General features: G+C 40.9%; 1 protein-coding gene across 5 annotated transcripts in view; it reads right to left on the bottom strand.

Moving 5' to 3' along the window:
- The window catches only part of USO1 (USO1 vesicle transport factor), a 1,866,649-nt gene that overhangs the window by 774,059 nt on the left and 1,078,918 nt on the right, over positions 1-13,672 (bottom strand). For 3 of the 5 annotated variants that reach the window (XM_044061107.1, XM_044061108.1, XM_044061109.1), the window contains one exon: positions 2,608-2,628. The exons of the other annotated variants lie outside the window; for them this stretch is intronic. In XM_044061107.1, the coding sequence (XP_043917042.1) occupies positions 2,608-2,628 (21 nt within the window). The remainder of the gene's footprint in view (positions 1-2,607; positions 2,629-13,672) is intronic. 5 annotated transcript variants of the gene reach the window in all.

The raw sequence follows: 13,672 nt of genomic DNA, 5'->3' as shown, positions 1-13,672 counted from the left end.
TTTTTTTTATATTTTGTTGGTTGGAGGAAACTAACAAGAACCAGATACAGCATTGCAAACTTTAAGAAATCTCCACCTGACCCCCACTCTGACTTCCAAAATGCAGGGCAACAGGTAAAGCTAAGACACCAGCAGAGCTAGAGTACAGTGATAAAACCATACCTACAACCAGGTGACTCAGGTTCAACTAATGGGTTGGGGCGCATAGGCAAGTCAGTACTTGGGGCAAGGAGACATCCAACGCCGCAATCCCCTGGAGAAGGGGCATTAACACAAAGTACACATGTATTCTTCCACCTCAGTGTATGTAATAGCTTTCAATGCAGTTCTATGGGAACATGCATGGAAAGGCACAGTTATGCACATACCTTTCAATTTCTCTGCTTCCTGCACAGCACTCCTCTTTTAAGTCTTAATGCAGCAGCTAATCCACTTAAAGCAATGACTGCTCTCCTTTCTGCAGTCTCACTGGCTCAGTCATAGTGTGGAAATGAACCGATGACAGAGAATAGCTTTCAGGATCACATTATCAGTCAAGTGGCCCAATCACTAATGACAGAGAATAGCTTTCAGGATCACATTATCAGTCAAGTGGCCCAATCACTAATGCCATTGACATTCATGCTTCTGAATGTAAAACATATCTCTCTGTGCCTGACACTGAGGATCAGTGCTGTGAGGACTATGTAATATTTAACAATAAGTCATAAAATTAAGTACTAATAATTGCTACTTGTATACATTCTAATGAACTCTTTGGTAAGGAAGTGCTGTGCTTTGCTTTATGAAACTGTCATGACAAACTGGACAGAAATGCACTTGCAAAAATTAGAGAAGATGAAGTTACACTGCTTAGATATGTATGTGAAAATTCGTACATTCTAGCCCCCTCTTGCCTATTTTCAATACCCCTACTTGCAGTTATTCCTAGGGGTAAAATCTATTTTCTTCAATCTAGTGTTAGCTTAGTTCTTCAAATGCTTTCTGGTACTTCATGAATGTGATACTCTTTATGGTTGCTGCTGTCTCCTTAAGTACCCCCATCCTATGTTTGAGGTTCAACTGGAATGGGTATAAAAAGGATAGGTAGAGTAAGAATGAAAGTGCAGGGGTTAGCATTGTCGCCTCACAACAACAGGTTTTCCTGTTCGATTCTTGGCTGGAGCTCCTTCTGTGTGGAGTCTGCATGTCCTCCCCGCGGTTGAATAACACTAAAGGCATGCAGGTAGGTGCGAGCGTGAATGGGCGCATCTTCGTTGAAGGTTGGGTGTCGGGCCGGCAAATTGGCACTGTAAAAATCCACTGCCAATCATGAGTGGACCAGAGTTCCACTGTGGCGACCCCTAACCGGGAAATGCCGAGAGACTTTCAGAGTAAGAATGAAGTATTAGGCACATTTTTAAACTCTCCTTGCCAAATTATGAGCGAAGTGGAGGTAATTAAAAGAAAAATATGGCTAACACTAATCATTTCCTTTAATAAGAACACTTCTATTTTGAGCCATCAGTAATTACAGTTCATGACTTAATAGCACTCTTTAGTAAATTCCATATACTAAAGGCCTAATGCTATAGCAGCTTAAAAACAAAACAGGTTCAACATTAACAGATGTATAATAATGCAAGCTACATCACTGTAATCCAAATGTACAAGTGAGATCCAGTAAATCACGAGTAAACTTAGTATATTTTTACAATAGTAACAGGAAAAAAGTCCCATCTACAGATCACACTTCATAAGCAAATCAGCAATGTTAGATACACAAGCATTTTGTGCATAAGGTGCTATTAAAAAAAGGAAGAAAAACACTGTTGCACGTGCAAACCACCACATACTACGTCATAACACTGCAACACATTTTTTGCTACCTCTCAGTCACCTCTGACAAAATTATAATTAAAGTGGCTTCAATATGTGCACTGTCAAAGAGTTATGCCTTGAGTTTAGTTACACTGGCTCCTATCTACACAACACCAGCTACATGTTTTTCCACTTGAGATTTGTTTATTAGATCTACTTGATAAAAGGGAAACTAAACAAGAAATGTCTGCTACTATAAGACAGCAATGTGCTACTTATTCAGACCAAGAAGACCAATGTTAAATGTTATGAAGTGCAGTTCGACGAGCTCATAGAACCGCTGCTGACCAAAGTACAATTGTACAAGTTACTGCACAAGCTTTCCTTGCTTACATCGCTTGTAATTAAGCCAGTAAACTCTCAGACTAAACAAAGTCCAAGCAACAAATTCCTGCTAATACTACACAGTAAATATTCATTTTGCCTCTAAATGAAAAGCAAAGTGTTGCTGAACCATATGATTTCAGTGTTAAGACAGAGTAAGACAGACAGTAAGTGTGCATTGGTTAGATATAATTGTCATCATTGATCAGCCATCACCCTCTACTGAAAAGTGGGGAAACTTCAACTCAAAGACCCCCTTCTCCACAAAGTTGATAAAAACCCAGCACCTTAAATATACACACACAGAAAGAAACCAACCATGTTAGACTAACACCTGGTAGCCAGACAAATGCAAGAACTTAAAGCATTAAGAGAAGCAAAAATCAAGACAGACACACTGATACCGTGCCAAAAAACACTTACCCGTCTGTCGATCTTATCGCCCTGTAAATCACATATTGAAGATTGACTTGGAAAACTGTCTTTAAGGTTCATAAAATACATCAAAAATAGAACAGTGTGCAGCATATTACAAGTGAATGATTTAAGGTGGCAAACAGTGAATGAACAAAGACTCACATTTAGTAAAATTTAAGCTAAAACCTACAGAAAAAGGGATGCATGGGACAGTTAAATACATAAGCAATACCTAGGACAACACAAGACATTTTTCTGCAAAATGAAAAGAGAATCTGTACACTTCTACTACTTTGTGGTTGACTGACCATGAAGGACAGACAGCTTTATACATGAACCATCTATTTCCTTTCCATATCATAAAGTCTCCATTATTGACTACTGCAGGATATGACTAGACATCACTACTTACATAGCCTAAAATGCAAAAAGCAGGTTCAAAACCACAAAATGCACTTCAGACATAGTAATGGGTACATCTCTAACTACAAGATATTTTGGATAGGTAGCAATTGTGCTTTCAAAACAAAACTAACTAGACTGTAACCTGTAAATCATATGCAAAATACAGTGGTGCCCTTAAAGTACATTTGGGAATGTAGAGTTCTATAAACTGCAGTCACCCATAATGTAGATGTTCAAATTCCTCCCTAGTGCAAGTAGCCTTTAAGCTATACATTTTCCCTGCACAGGAAACAGGTAGCAAGCTTAATAAATCTGTCCCACTACCTCACCCCCCAACAACTCTGACTGTTGATTGCCTAATCCCAAAGAGTGAAATCAACTGTCAGAATGAAGACTTCTGCAGGATTTTCTTGCCCATACAGAGGCAGAGAAGAGTATAACAATCCTGAACCAAAATGCAAAAATAAAGAAATATATAAAGTAAAAAAAGGAAAGAACCCTGCTCTCAACCACAACTATAAACAATGTTAGGCATTTTGAGGGTGAGTGTGGCTACTGCAGCAGTGAGGAATTCAAATATCTACTGTTATGAGTAAGTGTAGCTTACACAAAGTTACTTATTTATTATTTTATTTATTTGCGTTTGTTTACCGGGATGGTCCAGCTGGGCCAGAAGTGCCCATTTTCAGTGGAGTCCCGGGGAGAAAAGCTGCACATATTTCACAGACATTTCACATACAATACAAAATTTACATTAATAAAGACATTTAGTACGTATTATTGGCAGCTTATACAATTGGTGAAAAAAAGTCCATAAGTAATCATTCTCAAATCAAGATATACTATAAAAGCAACACAGAGTACATACATGAGAACATTCCATACAAGTAGTCTTCAGCTAGCAAAATTTATAAAGGACACTTCATGCAGTGAGTGTAAAGAAGATATAGGAATTAATTAGAGACTAGGTACTTTGTTTAGGAGGTGTAATAGCTGAGCAATAGGCTATATGAGTCCTGTTGCAGGAATCGGCAAAGTCAGTGGATACTGTCATAGATATAAGTGGTGGAACGATATTAAGGTAGGCTGCGAGAGTACCTGAATGTCTTGCCTGGTTCAATGGTAGGTCTATAAGGGTTAGGAACATACCTCTCAACCTGGAAACATCAAAAATCTGGACAAGGCCCATGAAAAATAGGTACAAATCTGTACGCTGATTAACAAAATTTGCATACATAATTACATAACCCCACCCACGCCAATGGAATTGTGGCATACCAACTTTCAAACGCAAACTGAAGAACAGACAAACAAAATATAGCACTAGAGTCCCCCTGCAGCCATTCCAATGTCCCATTACCTGGCTATTTCGCCTAATTTACCATAAACACTAATGTGTGAATACTGCTTTACTTCTACAATGATTATTTGGATTTTATTTTTACGTTTTATAGCACAAAGCACAAACACTAATAGATATCTGCTAAACAAAGCAATACTGTCTCACAATGAAATAGACTTGACTTTAAAACTTCTCTGCCCTTGAAACTCACATTCATTGAAACAGCACTGAAACACACACCACATACAAAGAAAATGCATCTGGCCAGTGGTGGATAAAGATTGCCTTTGGGCTGTTTTCAAATCATAGGCCCCTTGCACGCAAAACGAGAAACATACATGCATTCTTTGATACACCTTGGGTGGAAGGGTGGCCTAATGGTTAAGGTGTTTGCCTTACAAACACAAGGTGCAGGGTTTGAGTCTCACAAGGGATAATTGGCTAGGCTTAAATTGGCTCACAAGGGCAGTTAGCTTAGTACTAATCTATGAACCTGTGAACCTATGAACCTTCCTGACTTTTTTAAATTATATTCCTTGTATAATACAGCACACTAGTTAGACTTAAGTTAGAGCACATTTTAAATGCATTGTTTGAACATTTTTCTAGTAGTCAATGAAACAAAATGCATGAACCAATAATGACAAAAACTGCCCAATTCAGAACATTTCCATCATAAAAGTCTACTTCCACATACACACACACAAACACACGCACACTTATATATATATATATATATATATATATATATAATACATAAAACAGAATGACAGTAGAGTAAGCCATAGGCATCTTGCACAGCATCTAACACTTATTGTCAATTTCAGTTTTGTTTGGGGGGGGGTGCAAAAGGCCAAAAATCAGGAACACATTTTAAACATTGCTTGTATAATTTTGGAAAGTTGCTAGAATAAAATGTGTTACCACCATGCATTTCACTATCTTGAACCCAGGACCCTGTGTACTATAGTCAGAGCAACATACCACTATGCCAAATCAGCAGTTTACTAAAAGACAGGAAGACTGAAACTTAAATGGTTATCACTTACTGAATTCAGTTCTCACTTCTCACCTTAGCTCTTAATGTCTTAGCACAAAAAACCTGGGCAAAGCCAATAATGGGGGAATACTGCCCAAAATAGGGACAAATTTCAAATACCGATCTTATAAACTTAGAAAATTGCTAAAATAAAAGGTTACCATTTCTTTTCTGAAGAATATGAAGTCTGAAATTCAAATGCCTGTCATTGTTTAGTGAATTCAATCCTTCAGTGATTTGCCAAAAAAATCCTGTAAACCACAGATTTAATAAGGAATAGAACAAAAATATGAAGCAAAAATTCACAAGTGGTTGCGGCTAGGGATGTTAGGCTCTTTTTACCAGTACCCAAGGTACAGGGTTTGAGCCAGAGTACCTCTAGCCGGCAGGTGTATTCATTGGAGGGCATTTTCTCAAACACACACACACACACACACACACACACACACACACACACACACACACACAATGCAAGCAGATCCTATCCAACCTAGGGGGAGGAAGGATACGGATCCATGAGTCCCTGGAGAATTATCCTAGAAAAGTTCACCCTAGACCTTGAAAATGAATCCAGTTTGCATTTTGTTTTTTGTAAAAGTATGTATGGAGGCTCATGTAGCTGCCTCTAGAATGCTTTTAGAGTCCACCTCCTTTCTAGTATACCATCAAAGAAGACATGGATCTAGTAGAATTTGCCTTGATACTGCCTGGAAAGAATTTGCTAACAAAAAGAATAACTGTGGACAACCACCTGGAAATTATCTGTTTAGGCAAAGGATTTCTCTTGATAAGAAATAAACAGATGATCATCTTTTCTGAAGGACTTAGTTCTGCAAGATAGTGCCTGAACTACCCATGAATGTCTGGGGTATGCAGAATCCTTTTCACTCTGTTTTTTAGGTTCTGGATATAAAACCAGGAGACAGATGGCTTGATTCAAAGTAAACTATGAAACGACTTTCAGCATAAAAAAGGAGTCTGCAAGTAATATGACCATATCTCTGGGAAATATGAGGTAAAGTTCACCCACCATGACAGCTCATCATGCAACTCAGATACTCTTATCTATAATAACAGTCTTCCAAATCAAGAATCTTAAATCAGTTAGATGAGCAGGTTCAAAGGTAACAGTCAACTTCTCTAACACAAAATGGAGATTCCAGTAAGGAGCAACCTATTTGCAAGGACGTCTCCTGTGCAAAACTCATTTTCATAAACTGTTTTCCCTCAAACAGAGAAGAAAGTGTAGGATCCACAGGCAGGCATTCTGAAATGGCTGCAAGATTAAACTTTAATTAGGAATAAAATAGGCCACTGGAAAGCAACTCCCACAAATATCTAAGCACCAGTGGTACAAAATCCCTGATGGGCTCCTGGTTATTGGCTATTAGAAAATCACTTCCACTTACGTGCAGATAGGATTTTCCTGCCTCCTTTAGTACCCAATACACTTCCTCATGAAATAAGTTGCTAAAAGGTATTAGAATTAAATCATCCATGCAGTCAGTTGAAGTCGACTGAGACAGCAGTGTATTAAACTCCTCGTGTATCTTGCGTGAATATATCTAGACTATGAAGAAGATTGCTGCAATTGCTCTTGGCCAATTCCATAAAAAAGGGAGAACCATGTTGCCTGAACCAAAAGGAAGTCGCCACAGTTATTTCTGGGGAGTGGGTCTGAATCTTTAAAAGTACCAAGAGAATCAGTGGAAAGAGAGGAAAAGCATAAAGTAACTTTCCTGTCCAATGTAATGAAAACACATCCTGTCTGCCTTTTGCTTACAAGAAGTCCTGGTTCAGAATTGTTGCAAATAGGCAAACAGCTCTTTTTGAGGTGTTCCCCATGACTGGATCCTGGAAGACCCCCTCATTCAATTTCCATTCAGGAGGGTCTGTCCTAGTCCTGCTCAGTTTGTCTGCCTCTATGCTTTGCTCTGATGGAATGTAACATGCTTGGTGGGTTAAGGAATGGTGTACACTTACCATCACAAACAGCTTGCATTAGTGGGTATGACCTTGCACCTTCACTGCTTATGTACCACATGACTGTTGTATTGCCTATAATCACTTGAAGAGGTCCTGATGAACAACAGGTGATGAAAAAATTTCAAGGCATGGATCACAGCTAACTTCTGCTTTATATTTATGTGATTTGGTCTGTCTGAATGGCTCCACAAGCATTATACCTTTAACCCCATAGAAACTGGTCCCCACCAAAAATCTGAAATCTCTATGGAGATAAACTGGTTAGGGGTTTGAGAAGAGAATGGAATACTTGAGTGTAGCTGAATTCATTGTCTCCATCAACGCAGTTCTGTTTTTAGAAAGCCCCAAACTGGAACTCGATGCTCCAGAGGATGCTTCATATGTTTTCTACAGCTATTATATCTTTCTAATGTGAAACCTGGCTAGAGGAAACAGTAGAATCATAGAAAACATGAAGCACAAAGTCTTAGACTGATTGTAAAAGCTCAGGAATGAGTCCAGATAAGAATTCACTTTTTCTTTTATCAGAAAGTCCTTTTGAAGAGAAGTATTTAGAATGCAGCTGAGAAACACAATCCTGTAAGACAGTCAAGGAAGATTTTGCAACATTCATCTGGAAGCCCAGACTAGTCAGAAGCGACATAACCCATGTTAGTGATTGCTGAAATCTGGATAAATACTCTGCACAAATAAGCAATTCTTCTAAATAAGGAAGCATGTAAATGCCATTCAGTCTACAATGAGATACACAACTGAGGCTAGACATTTGGCAAACACTTGGAGATGTAGATAATCCAAAATGTAATGCAGGGAACTGAAAACTTGCCCCAGAAACAGAGAAACTTAGAAATTTCCTTTAGTCTGTGGCTATGGGAAAGTGATAATAAGCATCTTTTAAGACAATGTTACCATGTACCTTTAGTCCTTTTGGCCACCAGAAACTTATTTTTATTGGAATAAAATTAATAGCTTCTGCGGTTTACAGAAAACTATTAAGCTGGGCTGCACAACAAGCAGTTCCTGTCCTAAGAATCTCTCTTCCCTTCGCTCTGCAAACAAACTGCTAGTAGCCACTCTCAAGTCACACAATAAGGCAGGCGACTCCTTGTTCACCAATACTATTGGCCCATACTGGAATAAACTCCCCACAGAATTGACCACTTTGGGCTCATCACAACTTTTCAAGAAACAACTAAAACTGTCTCAAATCCCACTGGCTATGCCCTTGCTTGAATCCAGACTGACCTCCCATCTAACTTTCTTTATACTTCTCTTCATTACTTCTCCTTCTTCTCTCAATACTAACCCTCTGTAGCTTGCCTATCTCTCAAATTGACTTTCTTTTTTCTCTACAAGGTCACTTTCTCCTTTTATAAGATATATTACTGCAACATGTCATCTCACCTTGTTTTTAAATCTATTAATCATCCCTGCTGTGCAATTTCTGTTTCCTAGAACTAGTGCTCAGGCACTAATTGTTTATCATAATTCTTAATATTGTAAATATTTTTGATTCTTATAGTTGTTATGAAAAAATATGGGATCATGGATCCCCTCTGTATTTCTCATTTGTTTTGTTTACCTATCTTAACGTGCTACTGTAAATGTATCTACACTACATTGAATTTGTTCTTTACATTCTTATAATTTTTGTTTCTTTTGTTTCTTTTATTGTCCTTTTTGAATGTTTTTACTAGTATATAGTGGAGCTTTTCTCCTCGGGCCTCTGCTGAAAATGGACATGTATCCAGCCAGACTAGCCCGGTCAACAAATGTAAAATAAATAAAAATAAAATAAAAATGTATCTGCGGTTCCAAATTCTTACTAGATGCCATATATTTAAATCTGATTACGAAAACATGTAAAAACAATTCCCACTTAAAAGAAAGCAGTTCCCGGACAATTTATCTTAAAAATCTTATTTTATTATTACACCTGGAACAAAACTTAAGCAGATGAGTGTTTTTCATAATACTGTGGGGGTAAGGGGCGAGCCAATCACAAGGTAAGACCTATTCGCAAAGAGAACCCAATCAGGAGATGTACTTGAAACCCCAATTCAGGAAACTGGTTCTATCACTTTTTGGGTGTGTAAAGACTAAAGAACCCAAGGAACATATTCTGTTTTGTATGAAAGATAGGAAGGAATTCCCATGAATGGAGGATTTTCTATCCAGTGCCATTCTGAGGCACCTTGTACATTTCATCTGTTTTGTTAGGGGATGTCAGCGAGATATCAGTATGATCACAGGCAGCATTCAACACTTCCTCCATAGCTGGCAGTACAGTAGGTAGAAGAAATGAGGAATATCCATCTGTAATATATTACATCTCCCAAGTTCAGGGAGAGCATCTATTTGTTCTCATAAAAGTACCTTAGTCATCTTGGCTATGGTCTGAATAAAAGCAAATCCTTCCAAAGGAAAGTAAGAGTTAATATTTTCCTTACAGTCAGAGAGAATAGGGGCTTGTGAATCTGTAAGAAAAGCACCATCTCTGTCATTATCAGAATCATCAGACCCTGGTTCCCCACAAATTTCTACAAAGGGGATGTCCACTTGTAATGGCTTCAGTATACTAGGATTCACAACCTGTAATTCATGCCTTGCTAATGTAAGGAAATCATCTTTTTTAACTTTAATTACTTCCTGAGATGAACAATGTTTAGTCTTTTTTTTTCTTTATAGAAGTCCCTGTGGATGAAGACCAACTCAAAGGATGGATGTCTGATTAGACTAATGGTCTTTTGCCTCATTACCATGTGACAAATTGCCAGGAGCATCTCTCATCCCTGAAGATGATTCTCTCATGCTTGGATCAGACACTGGAACAGTGGAAGAAGACATAGCAGCCCCCAGTTTGTGGTGGCCAAAAGGACTACACTAGACGAAGATAGAGAGGTGAGTGAGTGGTCTGAGGAACAACCAATAGCAAAAAGAAGTTATGTACTCACCATAAAGTTCCATCCGAGTAGTTGCACTTCATTTTTCTGCAACCTGTGGGTATTCAGATCCGAGCCGGCAACTTTTCAAGCATCTGCTCCAAGCTCCTCCCTCTTACCCATAACCCATCACCATCTCCTACCTTCCCACAGATAGAGTTTGCTACTACTCAACCAATTAGCAACTCAACTATATAATAAACCTTGAACAGGTTCGGGGGAAGGAGGTCGGGATGGCTGCAGAAAAATGAAGTGTAACTACTCAGATGGAACGTTAGAGTGAGTACATAACTTCTTTATCTGCATAACTTCACTTTATCTGCAACCAGAGTCCTCAGCTACTTAAACTCCTGGGAGGCCCTCATGGAAGGATATTCCTGAGCACTGCAGAGCCGAAGGATGCTCTCCCTCCCTCTGGAGACCAAATCCAACTTATTATGAGAAATGAAGGTATGTGACCTTGCCCAGGTTGCTGCCGCACAAATGTCATCAGGTGGAACCCTAGACCAAAATGCAGCAGAAGTCGCCATAGATCTGGTAGAATGAGCTTTAACAGGACCAGGCGGGGACAGACCTTTTGCAAAATACATTGTATACTCCATCTAGCTAAGGAAACCTTGGAAATGGCTGCCCAGAAAGGGTTTAGAAAAGGACACAAATAACTGGTCAGACTTACGGAAGGACTTTGCTCTGTGTAAATAAAAACAAAGCTGTCTATGAACATCTAGCAAATGCAGCTTATATTCACCCTTGTTCTGAAAATTTGGAAAGAAAACAGGCAGGTTAACTGTTTGATTAATTTTTGACTCAGAAGCTGCTTTTGGTAAGAAGGAAGGGTTTGTGCGGAGAGAAACCCTGTCCTTATGGAAGATCAAGTAAGGGGGCATGACATGGAAATTGGAGATAGCTGCCAGTTGCACTTTCGCCGTGGAGGAACTAGCCCCTTGTTGAAAAATATTGGCTAAGAAATCCAACACTGCAGGAACAGGGGCTGTAAAGGGATCCAGGTTCCTCTGAGACGCCCAAACAGAAAATCATTTCCATTTACTGTGGTAAATCTTCCTAGTGGAGGCCTTATGGGATGCCACCAGAATAGTTTTTACTGAAGATGAAAGACCGGGACTCCTGGCAATCAAGGGAACTGGAGCAACCAAGCTGCCAGCTTGAGGCTGTCCAGGTTAGTGCTCGAGGGATGGGAAATTAGATCCAGAATCCAAGGAGGAGCTAGAACATGAGACCAGAGGAAGGGGAACCACACCTGATGAGGCCAGAACAGGGCAATGAGGATCACTTTGCACCCCAGTTGGCAAGCTTTCTGAAGAAACTTCGGAATGAGAGGTAACGGGGGATAAGCATACCGTAACCCAGGAGGCCAAGCATGGGTGAGGGATCAGAGCGAAGAACTCGCTGCACTTCGCACTGGAAGGAGATGCGGAGAGAGATTGCAACAAGGCTGACCCCACGCAAGGAAGATCTCCCCCGCTATCGATTCTTTCAGAGACCACTCGTATGGCATTCGAATAGCCTGACTCAATCTGTCTGCTAAAATGTTTGTTGATGTACCAGACAACTGACATGTTGTCTGACTGAATTGCAATAGTCACAAGAAACACCATCGAACCATAACCATGAGGAAAAATGCTGACAGAGATGATGTATCATCTCTGTCAGCATTTTTCCTCATGGTTATGGTTCGATGATGTGTCTTGTGAAGTGAATTTTTCGGTGGTTGGAAGGTGTTTCTTGTGAACTGCAATAGTCAACAGAGGAAGGACAGTGTGAAAGGCTTGCAACGCTAAAAGCACTGCTCTCATCTCCATAACATGATATGCAATCTGGTCTTGATCTGGGAGGCGTCTGTGGTCAATGTGGCTTGGGCTGTGGGTGACACAAATGGGCATCCCGCTAAGATCTCCGGCGATTGGAGCCACCAGAGAAGCAACGCCCTGCAGGCTTTGCTGATTTGAATTGTATATTCCATGGGGAGATCTGGCCAAGACCACTGTACAGCCAGAGTCCACTGAAGAACCCGCATGTGAAGACGTGCACAGGGGAGGCTCGAGAATGCTGTAGCCATAGAGCCTAGGGTTTGGAGAACGTTACCCGCCTTTGGTAGCCTGGGGCCAAGAACCACTGATATATGGGCCCGTAGGCTCTAGACCCTGTCTGGAGTTAGGAAGACTTTCAATTGAAGGGTGTCCAGCCATGCCCCGATAAAGTCCAAGATCTGCACCGGGTCCAAGAGGGACTTGGACACATGGATAGTGATCCCCCAGCTGGTCTGCAAGATGAAGGAAAGAGCCTCTGGCTATGCAAAGAAGACGCATGGTGGAAGCAGTGAGGAGCCAATCGTCTAGGTAAGGGAATACCTGAATTCCCTGAAGCCTCAGGTGAGCCGCTACGACTGCCATTACCTTGGTAAACACCCTGGGGGCTGTGGTGAGACTGAAGATTAGGGCTCTGAACTGGAAATGATTGGCTCCCGGCCAGAAGCCAAGGAATCTGCTGGAGCTTCTGCAAATCTTGATGTGGTAGTAAGTGTCCTGGAGGTCTATCGAGCACATCCAGTCGCATTCTCGAAGACAAGGTAGAATGGACTGTAGGGTGATCATCCGGAATTTCTGCTTGGCTACAGCCAGGTTCAAGGTTGACAGATCCAAGATGGGCCTGAGGTCCCCCATCTTTTTTGGCACTAAAAACAACCAGGAGTAAATGCCTGATCCAGACTGATCTGGGGGGGACCGGTTCGATGTCTCGTTTGCGGAGCAGCTTGGAAATCTCTAGTGCTGCCACCTCCCTTTGAGCGGGTGGGACATCTGGGAAACGCTTTGGTTGGACGGGAGGGGAAACAAACAGGATGGTGTAGCCTCTGGATATTATTTGAAGCACCCAACGATCTGCAGTTATGGACTCCCAAGATGTTGGGTGCAATGATAATCTTCCCCAGACTGTCTCTAGAGTAGGAAAGTCAGGCAATCCCTCAGGGCTGCTGCGTGGGTCTCTCTGAGAAGGTCTCCCTAGACCCAAAGTTCCTCGCCCCCCCCCCTCTGCCTCTGGGGCGGCGTCTGTCCTGTCCCCATCTGCCTCTAGGGTATGAATTGTCCTGAGAGTCCCGGGAAAACTGTGATTTTCGGAACCACATCTTCTTTTGTCCTCTCTGATTCCTAGGAAAGGATCTTTGAGGGCTAGAGAAGCGGCCTCCGATGGCAGAAAAAAATCTTCCCGTCCTTTTTGCTCTGGACCAGAGTGTCACGTACTGTCTTTCCAAAAAGAGAAGAACCATCGAAGGGAGCATTTGTAAAAGACGTCTTGAAGAGGTCCAGGAATTGACACAGTCTGAGCCAAGCTTTTCGCCTC

This window comes from Protopterus annectens, chromosome 2.part0 (assembly GCF_019279795.1).
Source record: "Protopterus annectens isolate FY-2018-M chromosome 2.part0, PAN1.0, whole genome shotgun sequence".
NCBI lineage: Eukaryota > Metazoa > Chordata > Ceratodontiformes > Protopteridae > Protopterus > Protopterus annectens.
This window is presented reverse-complemented; position numbering and strand designations above follow the sequence as displayed.